The sequence below is a fragment of the Rhineura floridana genome, chromosome 1, assembly GCF_030035675.1.
Source record: "Rhineura floridana isolate rRhiFlo1 chromosome 1, rRhiFlo1.hap2, whole genome shotgun sequence".
NCBI lineage: Eukaryota > Metazoa > Chordata > Lepidosauria > Squamata > Rhineuridae > Rhineura > Rhineura floridana.
In genome coordinates, this window is record NC_084480.1 from 267,445,581 (window position 1) to 267,464,616 (window position 19,036).

At 40.9% G+C, this 19,036-nt stretch overlaps 1 protein-coding gene across 2 annotated transcripts in view; it reads right to left on the reverse strand.

Annotated features, from left to right (window-relative positions):
- CPA6 (carboxypeptidase A6) overlaps positions 1 to 19,036 on the reverse strand; it is a 75,204-nt gene that overhangs the window by 1,925 nt on the left and 54,243 nt on the right. For both annotated transcript variants that reach the window (XM_061600699.1, XM_061600689.1), the window contains 2 exons: positions 13,190 to 13,392; positions 1,282 to 1,366 (listed from right to left, as the gene is read on the reverse strand). In XM_061600699.1, the coding sequence (XP_061456683.1) occupies positions 1,282 to 1,366; positions 13,190 to 13,392 (288 nt within the window). The remainder of the gene's footprint in view (positions 1 to 1,281; positions 1,367 to 13,189; positions 13,393 to 19,036) is intronic.

The following is a 19,036-nucleotide window of genomic DNA, read 5'->3' on the forward strand; positions in this document are numbered from 1 at the left end:
GTCCCTGGGCTATGCTTGTAAACATTTTATGCCACTATATTGTCTTCAGATTGAAGAAAATCATTGATCTGCATGCTTCTGTCTACCTTCATTTTAAGCCGAGATAATATTTGGTCTTCCAAAGTTTCAGATCAGATCAAACTAAACTAGTGAACCATGTATCCTTTTGCTATAAAGCTGCTGAATTTCTTTTGTCTTTCATAGTTTTCTGGAGATTTTCATTCCAGTAATGGCAGTTACTAAAAACACAGACTTTAAAGATCCCATATTCCGCTGGGAAGAATATGCATTTTTGATACTCTGTAAAATACTTCTATATTGAAGGTATTTTACTTTGTGTTTCATTGTCTTTAAAATGATTGTGCTTAAACCCCAGAATTTAAAGAACATAGCCCAGAGCCTGAATGAACATTCAGTACATCAATATTCTCTAAAAATATATGATGAGAGACAGCCCAGACATTCTTGCAAGCTCAAAAACCATATGCCCTGATGAGCAAAGGAGATCCATGAAAGGAAGCAACATTTTGACCATGTAACTAACTCTGATCCCGATATGCACCTGCATGATCATCCACTCATCCACTGATCGTTCAGGCCCTACTGAATTGTCTGGATGTGCCTTTTAATGTACGGGTGATACACATTTGTCACATGTTAACTTTTGACTACTTGCCTGTAACTTGATCTAGACTGAGGCCTCCATTTGAATAATCACAAGCATTAATTCTGCCAGTTGTTCCCCAGTGTCTTCTAAAGATCTTATTTCCATTCAGATCTGTGTCTCTTCAAATTTTCTACTCTGATTTTTTTTTGCCAGCCTTAGAATCCATTGCACCAAATAATTAGCACAGCAAGAAGATCTGGGCTGCATAGTTAGGCTTCTTAAATCCCTCTATCCTTCGATGGGATCCAAAGCACTGCAGGCAGAGTTCTGGTCACCCATGGGAGGTTTTCAGCTTTCCCTTCCAGTGACAAACCCCATTCTTACGGAAAAGGCCATCCAGATCAGGTGGGCATCCCATGAGACACAAGAATGTGCCACAGAATGGAATATTGTCCCCTCTGCTGGGCATGCATGGCATTGCTTTCCACTTATGCACAGGATGTGTCAGGCTGGGATCTAAATATAATGTAAACTTCATGCACCCTTTACTTGTTGCAGCCATCCTTCCCTAAACTTCTCATAGAAATGGTTCGCTTGCCTCATTACAGCATGGCCAACAAGACTAACACAGCATGAATGGAAAAACAAAGAATTAGCTTGCTGGAGAAACTTACACAAAGTGCTGGAGGCAGGGCCATATCGGTATCGTATCCCATAAACTGACTGCAAGGCATTTACAGCGTTAAAAGCTGCAGATTCCTGGGAACAAAACAAAACAAAACAGAGTGAGAATGGGAGAAAGAAACGTACATTAATGACTGTATTTCAGTTGAAATTTCAAGCAACACCCAATGATTTAGGACAATGTTTCTCAAACTTTTAAAAAACTGCTTTCCCTTTGAAAAATTGATTTAGAGTATCTTCACATGCCATAATTTGTTCTCAGAATATACACTGAACAGAATGCTTCCAAGGATAAAAGGTACAGCAATTGCAAGTACTCTTGGATGAAACAGATTATCTTGACCCATTCTAGTCTGGGTTCCAGCCTGGTTATGGGACTGAATCAGCCTTGGTTGTCCTGATGGCTGACCTTTATTGGGAGAAGGACAAGGGAAGTGCGATCCTGTTGTGCTTACTTGATCTGTTGGCGGGTTTTGATACTATTGACCATGGTATCCTTCTGAGCCAACTTAGTGAGATTGGTATTGGAGGCACTGTTTTACAGTGGTTCCAATCCTATCTCCAGGGTCATTTTCAGAGAATAGCATTGGGTGATTGTCTACCAGCCCCCTGGCAGTTGTGCTGTGGGGTGCCGCAGGGTACCATCTTGTCCCCAATGCTGTTTAACATCTATATGAAGCCCTTGGGAGCAGTCAGGAGATATGGAGCGAGGTATAATCAGTACACGGATGATAACCAGGTGTATTTCTCTGTAACATCTGAATCGGGAGAGGCTGTGCAAGCCCTGGACCAGTACCTGGACTCAGTGGTGGGCTGGATGAGGGGCAATAAATGGAGTCTGAATCATAGCAAGATGGAGATGCTGTGAGTTGGTGATTACCCAGTTTGGATAATTTGTCAGTTGCCTGCTTTGGATGGGGTTGTACTCTCTCTGAAAGAGCAAGAGTCTGGGGGTGCTCCTGGATTCATCTTTGTCGCTAGAGGCCCAGGTGACCTCAGTGGCTAGGAGTGCCTTTTATCAGCTTTGGATGGTAAGTCAGCTGCTGATGTTCCTGGACCAGGATAGCCTGACCGCTGTTGTCCATGCACTGGTAACGTCCAGGCTGGATTACTGTAATGGCTCTGTGTGGAGCTGCCCTTGAGGTTGGTCCAGAAGCTGCAGCTGGTGCAAAATGCGGGGGCGTGACTGCTCACTGGGGCAGGGTATTGGCAACATATCCCCTGCTGAAAGAATTGCACTGGCTGCCCATTAGCTACTGGGCTAAGTTTAAAGTTCTGGTTTTGGTGTACAAAGCCCTATACAGCTTGGAACCAAGATACCTGAAAGATTTGTCTTACCCCTTAGATGACCGGTTGATCACTATGCTCTGCAGGTGAGGGCCTCCTGCACATACCATTTTATCAGTAGGTCCGTTCTGCACAACATAGGAAGCGGGCCTTTAGTGTAGTGTCACCTACCTTTTGGAATTCCCTCCCCTTAAATATTAAACCCAAACAAGAGATGGATTGATTCCATAAAAGAAGCCACAGACCTGAACTTACAAGATCTGAACAGGGTGGTTCATGACAGATGCTCTTGGAGGTCACTGATTCATAGGGTCGCCATAAGTCGTAATCGACTTAAAGGCACATAACAACAACAAAATATTAGACAGGCACCATCTCTGCTTTCTTTTTGGCGCCTACTGAAGACCTTCCTCTTTCAACAAGCCTTTTAAATAGAGATCTTACACCAGTCTGCATCTGTGCTGGAATTGCTTTTAAAGAAGTTTTTAAAGTTTTTAAAAAATATCTTTTTAAAGATGCTTTGTTTTTAATATATTTTCACATCTGTTTTTATGATGTTTTAGAGTGTTTTCAGTGTTTTTGTTTGCCACCCTAAGCTTCTACTTAGGAAGGGTGGGATATAAATTTAATGAATAAACTAATAAACTAATTAATTAATGTTACTTTGCCTTCTGGAACTCTTCTCTCCTCCAAAACCCAGCATAAACAATCTGTTCCATAGGTAAGCATGCAGAGATCTTTGCATTCAGTTGTACACCTATCACCTGTCATTGCATTGCGGACTGAGATACTAATCCCAACATGGGCATTAAAGGAGATATAAAAAAGATACATCTGATTTCACCCCTAAAGAAATGCACAAGGATGAACAAAGAAGAAAAGGCTCTTTTTATGCCCCCCCTTCTTCTTAGATCACAGTGGGATGACTGGGCAACTGAAGGAGTTGGTGAGATTCCTCTGCCATTTAATACGATTTACCCATGGGTTGGCTGGAGAGAGAGAAAGATGGCCCTACATCAGAATCTTACCCCTTCCTGGAAGTACATGCACCCCCTTCCAAGGGGGTCTCCACTCCACATTATGAGAATAGTTGATTTACAGTATCTTCACATCCTATGTTTTGTTCTCACAATATGCACTGAACAGAATGCTTCCAAGGGTAAAAGATACAAGCATGTAATTTAAAATTATCAGAACTGGATCCCCAATTATCTCCTTGTTTCCACTTATGAGTATTTTAAGCACTGGTGGCTGGTGCCCATTGGGACTGCAAGGTGGAAGGCCAACAATAGGTGGAGCCAGAGCTAATGACAGGCAGACCCAATTAATTCTAGTTTTGTCCCCATCTTCTCCCTGCTGAGGAGGAATCTGACTGCCAGTTCCACCACCTGGACTGGTTATTAGTAAAAAGGCAGGCAGGTGAGGCTGGCTAAGGGCAGGCTGAGGTTGGTGAGGCAGTGCCCTGCTTGCCCTAATGGACCAGCCTGCACTGATTAAGAGGCCATAAGAACATAAGAAGAGCCTGCTGGATCAAGACAATGACCCATCTAGTCCAGCATCCTGTTCTCATAGTTGCCAACCAGATGTCTATGGGAAGCCCACAAGCAAGACCTGAGTGCTATAGCACTCTCCCCTCCTGTGGTTTCCTGCAACTCACATTCAGAAGCATGCTGCTTCCAACCATGCATGGAGGAAGAGCATCGCCATCATGGCTAGTAGCCATTGTTAGTCTTCTTATCCTCCTTGTATTTGTCTAATCCTCTTTTAAAGCCACCCCAGTTGGTGGCCATCACTGGCTCCTGTGGGAGCAAATTCCATAGCTTAACTATGTGTTGTGTGAAGAAGTATTTTCTTTTGTCTGCCCTGAATTCTCCAACATTCAGCTTCATTAGATGTCTAGTGTTATGAGAGAGGGAGAAAAGTTTTTCTCTGTCCATTTTCTCCACGCCATGCATAATTTTAGGCACCTAAAATTATCATGTCACATCTTACCCTTTCTCTAAATTAAGAAGCCCTAAATGCTGCAACCTTTCCTCACAGGAGAATTGCAACATCCCTTGATCATTTTGTCCTTTCCTGAACCTTTTCCAACTAATAAGAACATGCCTGCTGGCTCAGGCCAGTGGTCCATCTAGTCAGCATCCTGTTCTCACTGTGGCCAACCAGATGCCCATGGGAAGCCCACAAGCAAGTCCACAATTCTACAATATCTTTTTTGAGGGGAGGCAATCAGAAGTGTACACAATATTCCAAATGCAGTTGTACCATAGATTTGTATTACAGCATTATGATAACAGCAGTTTTATTTTCTGTTCGTTTCCTATTGATCCCTACCATGGACATAAACAGAATCTTGTGCAGGGTTAGGTGTCCTCCATATTTGACAAGGGATGTGCACATTTTTTTACTCAGCTGCCTTTCCCTTACTGGTAATGAAGTAGCATTCAACATGGATAAATACAACTGTTTTGAAAGCAAAGTATTGTTAAAAAAATTCTGCTGCAAGTGTGAAAAGTCTAAAACATAGGTGTCCATAGCGATTTGTAGTAATATTTTTGCATTCTTGTTGCATTATGCAATCATTGTGGAAAATATGTTATTTAAAATAAGTATCCGCTTCCTAATAACAGTGTATTGCCCCTTGTACAAAAATGGCACCTGAGATATGCAAAGACTATAGAATTGCAAAGTTGTGATTTGATTTCTCCAGTACATGCCCCACCTATTAAGCAGCCCTCTTTTAACTGTCACCGACCCCAGAGAGTACCCTCATTGTATTTGCTGCATTTTTAAAATATCACAGCCAACTTGTAAAATTAAGTTGTTAGGAGCAATAACACGGTCAAAACCTTAAAGAAACAAACACACTCTGTAGCAAGCTGGCAACATAAACCTGAGCTTCATTGGTGACTACTGCACAGCTAACTTCACAGGATGTACATGCAGATGTCCACTGAGAATATCCTTGCATCTCATATCCAGCAAGATGCAATTCCAGAGTGACAAGGCTGGGGACATTTAAACACTCTGAATATCAGCATATTTATTATTATTATTATTATTATTATTATTATTATTATTATTATTATTATCTTTATTTATACCCTGCCCTTTTTCCAAACTGGAACTCAAGGCGGCTTCCAGATAAAAATAAGTACATATCATTAAGAACCTATAAAAATATAAAACATATTTAAGTGTTTCCTATACTCGTTTCTTGATGGATCTTAACAAGAACAATTCACTATGAAGAAATACCCCTGAATTACATTCTGCAGTTGCAACAGTCAGTCTGTGACAGGGACTAACTTTCAAACAGCATAATTATGATGTTACAGATAAGGGAACTGCCAAGATTCTCCTTCTGTATTGCTTTAAATCTTACATCTGAGAACCAAATGAGAGAGGAAATACAGAGTGCGGGGATGTGCTACGAGATGACAGATTTGGACACCTCTAGAGAGCTGGCTGTAACATTTGTGAGGAGACTTAGCAGGTGTCTGCCAAGACAGAAAGAAGTGTGAGGAATTTCTATTAGGTAAGCTAGTTGAAAGTGTGGAGCTGTTTCTCGACAAGGATAACACACCTGGTGGCTCTGTCACACAACCATTGCTAACATGTCCTAATATCTCTTTCAGTGCACTATCCTCTCCTATCTGGTCTTCTTTTGTCTCACCTCGGTCCCCTCATAGCTAAGCAGGGCCCTGTTGCCCAAATCGTTCATCTCATTTGTCACTCTGATCAGATGAAGCCACTCCTTGAAATCCCTAAGCAGGCTTCCTGTCTGCTCCCAGGTCCAGTACAAGCTTCATGTCCTTTCTCCCTCCACACATATATCTCCACTTTTATATGCATCCTGTCCATGATCTTGCTTCTCCAGCTCCACAGCCATCCACAGTCCAATGGCCTCCTCCTCCTCCTTCAAAAGGCTCCACACTTTCCCCCTTGCTGCTCTGTATGCTTAGAATTGCCTTCCAGGACACTTGCGTGATTATGCTACCTCCCCTTCATTCAAATCCTTCCACATATGCCATGAAGCCTTTGGCTCAGCCCACTAGTTCCCATAACTACTCTGTAATAACTAAGACTGCAATCCTGACCCCTCTTACCTGGTGTGCAAGCCCCATTGAATTCAGTGGGACTTACCTCTGTGTGAACATAGTTAAGATTGCAGACAAAGCAAATGCAGTTGAAATGACATGTTCTTTCCCTATTAACTGCTGCTTCCCCTTCCCTGTGGTTGTTTCCTCTGTGTCAAATTTTAGACTGTAAGCTCCTCAATGCAGATACTAGTGCTCTTGTACCCTATAGAGTACACTTTATTTTTTATATATAAATAACTATAGGACTGATGGCAATGGAAGAAAATGGATTGTGGAAACAGAAGTAGCTGCATTTACCCCCTTCACCCCCTTTCATTCTTATGTTAAACTTATGCTATTCTGATAAAGGAGGCCACAGAAGAAGCAGCAGGAGGCCAAGTGAGTTCTCATGGGTAGACAGATTCCAGGCTTCCAAATGGGGATATACCTGCAGTTCCATAACTGTTAACTAGGCTGTTGGATGAGAGGACACTAATTTTTATGCATTCAGTATCGCTGATCTAAATATAGAAGCTATTATTTACTAGGGATGGACAGATCATTGTATTTCTGATCTATGTCACTTTTGCAAATGTTCATTCTGTCCTGTTTCTGCATTAATCTTTGATTAAAAAAAAATTAAAATATGTATTGTAATAACATATTATTACAAAATATGTATTTAAATATATATTTATTTCAATTTCTAAACATTTTATCCTAAAACTATGCATTTTAGTATACTTTTTGCACCAAGAACTGTTGCAAAATTTGGAGAAGTAAAAAATCTGAATGATAATTACGTATCAATCATTTGTCCAGGAGGTGTCAGTTTGCTTCAGAATCCACAGAAAGCAAATTCCTCAAGCATTCCTAGTTTGGATGCAATCTCTGGATGGGGATGTGTATCTGTTGTCTGACTGGCCAAGGGCAAAGTCTGAAGGGGAATGATGCAGCAACCTTGCTGAATCTCAGGTCTAGATTGGATACATATCTGGATGAATGACTGCCGGAAGTTATGCTGCCCTGAATTCCATGGTGGGGTATTAATATAATAAATAAATTTAAAAAATTGTTTACAGATGACTCCCAGACTTCTCACTTTGTGAAAAGACTTTTGAACTCTATATTTAATCAAATTAAAATGAATTTTATTGTAGGCTTGCTGTGAATCCTTGACACATTTTATTCCACACTGAAAATCTTTTCAGTGTTAGAAAAACAACAAAATTAAAATTGTTGTAACCCAGCCTGGGATCTCTAGGTAAAGGGCAGGCAAATAATGTTTTATTTATTAGATTTAGATCCCACCCTTCCTCCCAGTGGGAGCCCAGGGCAGCAAACAAAAGCACTAAAAACACTTTAAAACATCATAAAAACAGACTTTAAAATATATTAAAACAAAACATATTTAAAAACATTTTTTAAAAAACTTGAAGAACATCTTTTTAGAAAAAAGTTTAAAACATATTAAAAAGCAATTCCAAAATAGATGCTGACTGGGATAAGGTCTCTACTTAAAAGGCTTGTTGAAAGAGGAAGATCTTCAGCAGATGCAGAAAAGATAACAGAGATGACACCTCCCTAATATTTAAGGGGAGGGAATTCCAAAGGGTAGATGCAAAATTAACAACAATAATAGATTGTTTAGAGCTCCAGTCCCACCCCTTTATGATATTGTCATACATCTTCACTGCTGGTCCCCTGACCATAGTTACTGAAGGAAATCATTGTTATAAATAAAATAACCTTCCCTAAAGATTGAAATAACCTACACAAATACTTCTGCACTGTAAAACACACAATCAAGGATAAGACTTAAATGTGGAGAACTGTGTATCCCTTTCTCCAGTTTCAGTACCCTAAATAATTCAGCACATGAATTCAAAGAGTGACTGGCAGCACAGTTCTGTGTAGTAAGCTGGACAGAACCCTGTTGGCCTTCAGCTCAGGAATTATTAAAGAGTACCCTTGTTTCTGAATGCCAAAGCCCATGGAAAATCTTTCATCTGCTGGCCAATCTCAACATGCAAAATAAATCTGAGGGACTGATGCTTTTGAAGTCAGCCCCAAGGGACAGAAATGGAAAAGAAATTCTTTGTGATTCTGTTTTGCAGCTCAGTGCCATTCATTGCATATGTAGCATAAGGTGAAATCACACCTACATAGTTGTGGACAACCTGGGTAAGGGTTCACTTCTTTCTTTACTATGCAACTGCATTGTCCTTGTTCAAGGGCACCTGTTGGCTTATAATCTTTCATCACTGTTGTCCATCACATTCCCTTCTTTCTCACCACAAATTTGAAAACAGAGTGACATCACCTTTTGACATGTTTCTTTATGTGAGAGATTGGGTCTCCTGCTGTAGCTTATATTTGCCTAGTGCTGTGCTGCAGTTGGCTACCAGACAGTCAATGTGCATTGAATATAGTGGTATTCAAGGGATCCACCAGAGAGCACACAGTTCAGGTGAGACCTTCCATCTGTTTTCAAGCATGGAGATTGGGGAATGTCTTGGACCAAGGGGGATGTCTCAGGGGATGTCTCAGACCAAGACCAAGATCAGATCAAGAAGGATTTGAAAACAACAAGAGATGTCTCACTGCTAAAGGCTTTGAAATCTTGCTGACCTCCTGCTGAGCCCTGGGAAATCTTGAAAAAACATGATACGTTTTCTGCTTTCTATTCCTCTCCAAGGTCTGGGAACAAGATGTGGAAGATTTTTTACACACACACGCACGCACGCACACACACACACACGCACACGGAGGGCAGCACAAGAAACACAAGCTCCTGTCACCCCTGGAGTACAGCCTTCTCTAGTGGTCCACCATTTATGGAAAGCTCTCCCCAGGTAGGTCCACCCGACCCCAACCTTTCATCATTTCACTGCTAAGCAAAGACATTTTTGAGGCATCCAGGCAGCGCTAATGATATTATATTGTACCGTTACATCTGTTTTTAATCATACTTATGTGACTTGATTTTTGTATTTTTTACATTGGTTGTCAATCATTTTGGGAGTTTTTTAGTGGGAAGTGATGTACACATTCAATAACCTTAAACCTAACCTCTCATCTTGGAGCTGGAAAAGAGGGCAGAGTGGTCAGATGCTTAGCATGGTATCATAGTTAAGGTTCCTCTCCTTCAGGAGACAGTCAGGGTCAATAAAATCTGGCTGGCTACCATGTCTATTCAAAATTTGTGGACACTGGCTGGCACATAGATATGGTTTTGCATCAGTCCAGGGCACAGCTTCTGATCTCAGGATAGTGGACAGAATGCTCCTGCTTACGGTGTGCAATACCTTGCCCCAAAGTGCAGACAGTGCCCTCTTTGGCTGTCTTTTGCCAGCTGGAAAGACATTTTTATTTTGGCAAGCTTTTGCCTTCTACATATTAGTGATCAAAATTTGTTTTTACTGGTGATTTCTGCCTCTGCTGCTTTTAAGTGGGCTTTTTATGTTAAATGTTTTATATGTTGTGTATATATTTTCATTCTGTTGTTTGAATGTTAATATATTTTTATTGTATTGCGATTGTAAATGCTTGTAAGTCAGACTGAGCGTGCATAAGAACTAAAAAGGTATTTATTAATAAACTAAGAAGGTATCTCTATCTGGTTTTTGGGGAGGTCCCCTTTCCTCACACCACAACACACCTCATTCAGTAGGCAGTGCAACATACAGCTATATGCATGAAGGATCTCTGAGCAATTGGGAATCCTGTGCGGTTTGGGTTCTTGATTGTGCATGAAGAGCCTACCTACATGCAACCCTATACATGTAGGCTCCTCTCTGTAGACATCAGGGACAGGACCAACAGGAGTGACTCTCCTTCCCCCACATGGATACTTGTAGAAAACAGTCTGAAATGGGCTACAATCTTTCTCAAATGGTGAACATTGTTCTTACAATAGTAACTCCTCTCTAACACATTAGAATAGGGCTGCACAAAGAGGTTTTCTAATCTGGAGTGACAGCATTAAACAGCTCAAGATGTGATTCCCAGGATCCTTTGCATTTGTCACAGGGGATGGTGGGACACAACTCTCTCTGGCCAGCTGCACATGTTCTAAGAATGGTGCACCAGCCTCTTTTGTGGTATTGCAAGGGTTCCCAGGTGTGCTTCTTTGGCTCCCACTTTTTTGGTCTCCTTCAAAATATTCTCAGCCCAAGCAATCACTTGCACTGCTTGTGAGGTCCACTTCTGAACTAGAAGTAACAGTGAGAGCACATAATCTGTTGCCTAGCAATTCCCATAATACATTCTCCTCCCAGGGAATCAGCATAGCTATATGAATGGTGAAAACAGCAGTGACTGAAACTTAAGGAGGCAGGGAAACAGAGTCTGACCTCAAGTTAGGTACACATGGGCAACTTTTGTTTGTTTGTTTATATCCCTGTCTGCCTTCCTGCCACCTTATCCTGAACACTTGTTTCTAGGGCCAGCTTGAATCATTTTGCCGCCTGAGGCAAATGACAAGATGGTACCCTGGTACATTCCTTGTACAGAAGCTAACCAGACTGACACCTGAATCTTACTTCAACACTGGTGAAGGGGTAGCCTCCTCCACTGTACCTGGTGTAAGGAGGTGTAAGGCAGATTGCGTGGCCCACACAATGCTATCTGCTCCATACTCTTCAGCAACTGTTGTCTTGAGGTGGCCATCTCACTCTGGCTAATGGTAGCACTGTTAGCTTCCTAAACTTTCCTAGAATCTCACTGTCTCATCTTGCCTCTTAATATGATGACCTTACAGCTTCTTGATGATGCTCAAGTTCAAAAGGACCATTTCTTTCTCTGAAAATATAGGATACTTTCTTTTCAGCCCTCTAACATAGCCTTCCCCTATCTGGGTCCTTCAGATGTTTTGGACTTCAACTCCCACCAGCCCCAGCCAGCACAGCCATGCTAATGGGTGTTGTAGTCCAAAATATCTGGAGAGTACCAGGTTGGTGAAGACTGCTCTAACACATACATAAAAAACTTGCAACTAATGATGCAGGGGAAAAGAAGGTAGGATCTTGGTTGCTACAAGGGTAGAATCGCCAGTCAATTGAGACAACAAATTTCTTTACATTCAGAAAACCTGAGTAGTATTTACAACCACACAAAATGGTGCAATAGTTCACTTATACTGCTGTTGTATGCATATTTACTCTGAAGTAAGTCTCATTGTAACCAATGGGGTTTACTCTTTGGCAAGTGGGTTAAGGATTGTTACCTTACTCTAGAATAAACTGGATGGAGATTAAAAATAACTAGAGCATAGATTTCCCTCCAATTTATATACTGAACAGTTTCGGCCAAGGAAGAATATTAGTTTCAAAGGTAGCAAATCAGCTTGTATCATTGGTTTAGCTTTATTTTTCTTTCTTTATAATAGAGATATAATTTCTGATACAATAGAGATTAAATCACTTAGCAATATTTCTAAATACTAACAAACCACACCACTACAAAAAAAGAGAAATTCTCATTTGTTAGTAATATTCTGTATGTGAAATGCATAGTGAGCTAGCAAATTCTTGTATTCTGACTGACAGACATACACAGTGACTGAGAAAATGAAGAGTTTAGCAAAACAAAAGTGTCCTAAAGAACCTATTGATCTTTTCCGGATTATATACTTCAACACTGTGACAATCAATACCCCAGAATTTTACAGACAAAGATAATAGAGTAGGCAAAATATCATGTGTCTGAACTACAAAAGGAATGGGCTGGGAACTTAATTTGCTATTTGACAATATTTCTGACAGATAAAAGTCACATTTATGTCTAAGGATTACATTTGCATATGCTTTTATCAAAATTACAAGCTTATTTCAGCCACTAAATATTGCAGTAGGTATATATTATAGAACCTCAATATATGCATTCCTGGGGCAACGTCCCAGTTGCACAGGCATGAAAGGATTGCCATACAGTAAAAGGGAGCTCTCCCCCTCCCTGCTGTGTACCAATGGGTGCACATGCACCACAGCATGTCGACCATTAATCAGGCCAAGAGGCTGGTGTGCTTCCTGTTTCCCCATCTTGCCCTTTTTTTCTAATCAACAAGTCCAGCTGGGACTATACTCAAATATTCATTACAGCTGGCTGGGACTGATGATAGTCCAAAACATCTGGATGAAACCAGGTTGGGACGGCCGCAATATATCTTAGCACCATTCCTAAAATACATGAATATGCCTAGCTCCCCTGGCCCCTCAAATGAAGAGTGTTTGATGTCTAGAAGAGACTATCTTAGGTGAAATGGCCATGAATCAATATTAAATAAATAATTTAAATTGTGGTTCTCAACATTTCAGGCAGATTCATCTCGAACAATTTTGAACAAATAATGGTCCACCAAGTAGCGGTCATTCCCTCATTCTGGACATGAGTATGGAAATCAGGACTGCTAGGAGATTCAAACCAGCTCTTTATCCACTGAGGGAGCTCAGAATCATATACTTCTCTCTAAATTAAAAGAGCCAAAGTGGCCTGCAAAGATTTAAAATTCTTCAAAGTTTGTACTTACCACGCAACTGAAATTTGGAATAGTTGCATATTTGTAAGAGTATGGATATAACAACATCTGAGCATATGCATGGAAGGACAAGTAAGCTTTTATTTGCTTCCGATGTTTGCGAAGGAAGTGAGCTACAGCCTTCACTTCCGGCTCAGATTCAGGGAAAGGACCACAGTATGTGTCATCACAGGGGTGGATGGAAGCACCTTCATCTATGAGTTGAAAAGAAAAGGAAGACAAAATTAAACACACCAAATTAAACTGGAACTTAAAATGTTACATGCAAGAGCAGGAATATCAGAGAATTTTGACAAAAACAGGAGTGGAAATTGCTGATGTTTGCTTATTCATCCCATGTCCAGAATTAAAATAAATCCAGCAAATATGATTGGTATTTGCTGTTGTTGCTTTCAATCTGCAAACATTTCCCCCATTTACATTGTATTTTCTTTGCCTTCGAGTAAATGGGGTGGAATAAGGTAACTTTGCCACAACAGATGGCGAGACAAATAAAGTTATTTTTGGCATAAGACAAACTGCAGCTGAACAGCAACAGTGCTGCGTGCAATGAATACAGGGCAGAACATTCACAGGCATTGTGCCGGTGCTGATGGGGCTTTCCTTTTTTATCCGTGTATTCAAATAGATTAAAATAATCTTGCTTGGGCCAAAGAGGGATGGAAAGGATCAGGGTCACCCCAATATATTTTGCTGCCCGAGGCAAAGGCAGGGCTGGCCTTACCATTAGGCAGAGCAAGGCAATTGCCTTAGCTGGCAGATGCTGATGGACAACAACAGGAGCTGTTGGAGGACAGAGGGGTTTGTGCCACACAACTTCACCTGCACCCCCACAATTAGCCTGCTATCTTCAGGTGCAGCACAGCACACAATCCCATTGCCAGTAATGAAAGAAGATTCAACTGCCAGTCTAGTAGGTTTCTGTACATGGAATAGTGTGGGTGCTTACTTGTCCTTTGCCTCAGGCAGCAAAATGTCTTCAGCCAGTTCCAGCCAAGGACAACTTGCCCCACCCCATGTCCATGCATAACAGTTGACTGGACTGGCAGCTGCATCTTATTTTCAACACTGACAATGGGACAGTGCACCCGAGGGCAACAGACTCACTTAAGGGGCGGGGGGGTGCTCCATGATGAAGAGCTCTGTCCTACAACATTGATGCTCCCTGTCCCACAGAATCTGCTGTCTGGGGTGGCTGTTTCACTCTGCCTAATGGGAGGGCATGCCCTGTAAAAGACACAATATGGTACAGAAGACACCTTTGACAGGACCTGAAACTTTTATTGTATCAGCTTCAGTGCTTCAGAATAGAATAGAACCAGCATTGCTCTATGGATACAGAAATGCAGATGTGATGTTTGCTAAACATGGGTAAGTGACAGGGAAGTTTACCTCATTTTTGAGCTGGACTTTTCTGTTAGCAATGGCCCGATGTCTTATAGCCTATGTAACTGGCTTGTGCTTCACATGAGAAATATTTTTTCCAGCAATTCTGCATAGCAATGAGACTTTGGCTGCTGCTTTTTGCTGCCACAAGGGGCTTATTAAACACTCTTTTTAATAAATATTATTTGCATAATAAGTACTTTCAGTACTAAGGGGATGAGAACCAGCACTGCACGATAATCCTTAAAAATATGGAGTATAATAGGATTACATAATTACCATGATAACTCAGAAGTAACTAAGTAGCACTTACCGTAGTCAGAGGAAAACTCTGGCAATGCTATCTGCGGCTTAAGACATGAGAATTTATCTTCATGCAAAGTAAAAATATGCAAAGATTATCTTTGCCTGAGCTCAGATATATATTTTGTGGGCAAGGGAGGGCATGTGGTATACTCTGCACTGAACAAAAAATCATCAAGCCATGTAACTCACAAGAGCATCCTCTTCTAATGCCTTCTCAAATGCTATAGTCCAGTGGTTTTCAAACTCTCTAGCTTCAAAAAACTATTTCCATACTGACCATGAAAGCACTGTATTTTTCAGATGATTCTGGGAAATATTCTAGGGCACATACTGAATTCATGCAGGGCTCTGGTCTGGCATATTGGTATTTGCCATTGTTTTATGTGAACAGAGAGTGCACCCTACAACTCATTCAGTACTACGGATAGCTTGCAGCTGGTGAGACTAATTTTGAACTGCTAAGGATAGAATATTGTAGGAACAGATGTTTTGCCAGTATACTTTTTAACAAACCAACCAGTGCACTCCTTGCTTCTAAATCATGTGACCAGGCTGTAGTTGGCCTGAGTCTTGGTTGTCAAATCAAAACTTGTCAGTGCTTTCCTTTTACTGCTTGTCTCAGAACTCAGAGAGTCAATGCTATTGAGTGTGAAAGAGTCGCAGCTACTTTATAACACCAGCTCTAGAGTGAAGTTAAAATTTCTATTAAACACTCTTTTTAAAAAGTTTAAGAAAAAAATGTTATGGTTAACACACCAGCTAGGGATGGAGGAGAAATTTGATTCAGTTCTGATTTAAAGCTGAATCTATCAAATTTTCACTCTCCAAAACAATATGAGAACTGAAACACAGCCATCCTTCAAAATTTGCACTTATCCGAATTTTACAATGCAGTTCTTTAACCAAACAATGTTTACAAAAATGTGTGCATTAAGTGAAAGTGTGCATATAATGAATATATTAGTGAAAATAGAATACAAAACGCATTATAGTAGAATAAATTGCTTGCAAAAATGTGTTGTCAAAACTGCATTAAAATGTGTTTATCAGGGAAAATTCGCACTACAGTGCTGAAGCATTTTCATGAGGATGTCTTTTTTTAAAAAACAACACCCAAATTGCTGCAGAAATGTGGAGAACTGAATTTAAGAATGGAAAAATGAGAAACTGAAAAGACTGAAACTAACAAATCTTCTATCCGTAGGTGAAGCTAAGTGGTTGAGCTTTGCATTCAGAAAGCCCCATGTTCAATCCCCATCATCTCCAAGTAGGACTGAGAGAGACCCCTGCCTAAAGTCCCGGAGAGCCACTGCCAATCTGTGTAGCCAGTACTGACCTACACGGACCAGTGGTCTGACAGTATAAGGAAGCTACCTGTGTTCCTGTGAAAGCTTTTGCAGAAGTGGCTGTAAGAATATAGCATGAAACAGAAGGAGCACTTTTCCAGCACTGTGTGATATGGTGTGTGTGTTCTATGTAGTTCCCTGTTCATGAGAAAAGGGGTTCCACATGATGAAAGTGAAGCAAGTTTGTGCTGCTGCCCCTGCTTCTGACACCACATCCACTTTCTTGGCTCTGCCTTCACCCTCTGCATGTTGAGCAAAGATGTTAAGGCGGAACGACTGTACTCATTGTGGCTTCTTCATGTGATCAAGAATCCCAATCATGAAAGACTAATCCCTGATCATGTTTAGGAACCTTCATGAGAACAGCCAGCTCCTTCTTCTGGCCTTCACTCAATGTGCAGATATTGGGGGAGGGGAAGGGGGAGAATCAGGAGAACAGGTGCAGCATTCGGGCTGGTGCAAGCCACATAGCCCCACTTATCACCTGAAGCCCCTTTATGCATGAGTAATGCACAAAGGAGGCTTGTGCATGTGATGTGGAGGCAGAAAAAGAGAGTTGTAAGTGCCCCTATTTTTGTCTGTCAAATGTTGGAGGATATGTTATTCATCTTTTTCAGGAGCCATTGATAAGCTCCTCTTAGTATGAAACACAGTTAGAAAAACCATTGCTATAATGTACAAAAACATTTTCTAGAATGTTAGGTTGATCTGATTTATTCCATAAATATTTCAAATCCAAATAAATCTCCAACTTTTACAAACTTGTATCTAAATGGTAGAATTATGCATGAGGCTCCAGATAAGACCTGCATTAGGTCAAAGTGGGTGGTTTAAGATTTCTAGTTTGTTGTTCCAAAATTTCTTGTGAGGCAGGTTTGGATCTTTGGCAATATAATGGATTGGCATACTTAATTCATAGTGCTCATTTTGTGGCTGCTTAAGGGCTTATCATCTCCACCTGTTCCTGCTGCATGCAGGTGGCTAGCAGAGACGGAACTACAAGACAATTTATACCAAGGTAAAAAATGTTAGGTATGAGTGCTTCTGCCTAACCTAATCAAAGACTATGTCACACCGACTTATGGCTCCCTTGCTGCCATGCAGACTCCACATCTCATATGTGGTGGATTCTCTTATGTGACCACAAATCAATATGCTATTGCCTCAGAAAATGGAGCAATGTAATATGGCTGTTGCTGTATGCTCTACCTTGGGTGGTCACTTTGTTAAGGTCATGAAAAGAGGGAGAGAATTCTTTCAGACAAATAAAGTAATCAATTATTTTTATATGGATTCAGTATTATTAGACACTCTTGACTGTCTAACAAAATCAGTATTCTTCTACCAACTATGATTTGCAGCTGATTTAGCTAAAATTTCACTCTTATTTTGATAGTCTAAGCTGATAGCAACGGTTTGCATTTCCTATCAAACCAATAGCCCCCCAGTGCAGTCCAAGATCATCCCCACAATTATGAAAAACACAAATATTAGAAGAGAAACACAAATTATAATGCACAGCTGTATATTCCTCTAAATATTACTGCTTTTTTATTTATATAATGTTTTTACATATAGATGAAGTTTTCTAGTTTGGGGGGGAAACTACAAAAATAAATTCAGTAAATGTCACTGTTTGCAAATGTCAGAGTTACTGTCACAACAAGACAATGGAAATACAGGAAATGTCAGAATTGCCCCATAAGTTTGTTTCAGAAGATGGTTGAATCCTCCATCTTCCACTGCAGGGGTACAAACCTTAATGCAAACTCAGTATGTTATGCTTTCTTGACATGGATAAAAGCAAAGATAGCTGAAAAATGTCATAATGATTTTCGTGTTGAAGAAGAGAGATGGAACCTATGTCATAACATAAATGTCATAACCTGTGACATTTATAATATCCCAACCACATAAGCCAAAGGAAATAACATTATCTCTTTTTGCCATGAATCCAGAGGCTTGGATGCATACTCAGCAGCTGAGGGACCAGTGGTGCCAAAGGAAGAGATGCTGGGCCTGAGCACCACCACTGGACTAGAGACCAGCCCAAGATACCAGAGACACTTGACCCTGGACCACAGACTTCATCCCGAGCCCAGGTCTAGAATTGTGCCAGCATACTTGCTTACAAGGGCCTTATATTCCACAGAACAAGCGCATCTATGTAGCCAATGTGGCCACTATGAGCTTCTGAAGATATGGAAATACAACAGAATGCTAGGCTGTAGGGCAGAGGCTTGCCCATTTAAGGCCCTCTTCTTTTCAAGGTGGGGGCAGAACCTGAGCCAGGCTTCTGAATGCCAAGACATTCAAGACTTCAGTCTGGTCCCAGATATTGTCAAGGAAGTTGCTCATTAGGAGCTCTCCTTGGTGCTGAGATGACCAACTGGCCTCACCCCACTGTATCCTAGAATACAGTGGGCTAGAATAGGGCTCCTTTGGCCTACATGACAGAGACATTGGTCTAGTCTCTAGTAGTAGTATTATGGGGCTGGCACAAGTCTTATTTCTCAAATAAATGAGAAAATCTTAGGACTTTTCTACGCAATTCTTGGTTGGCTATACATCACTGCGGGGTTTTGCTTATGAGCTCAGGACTTTGCCACAAAAATGGGATAGTCTAAGAGAGCTCTTTTTGTCTTCCTGGTGTTGCTTAAAAGAATTCCAAGGCCTCTGCCAAAGTTGTAGCATTATAGTTTGCACTGGATCAGTGTTCTACAGTTCACTAGGTATATATACCATACAATAATATGACCAGTATTATACGGTTTTGTCTGATGTTAGACTAATCTGATAG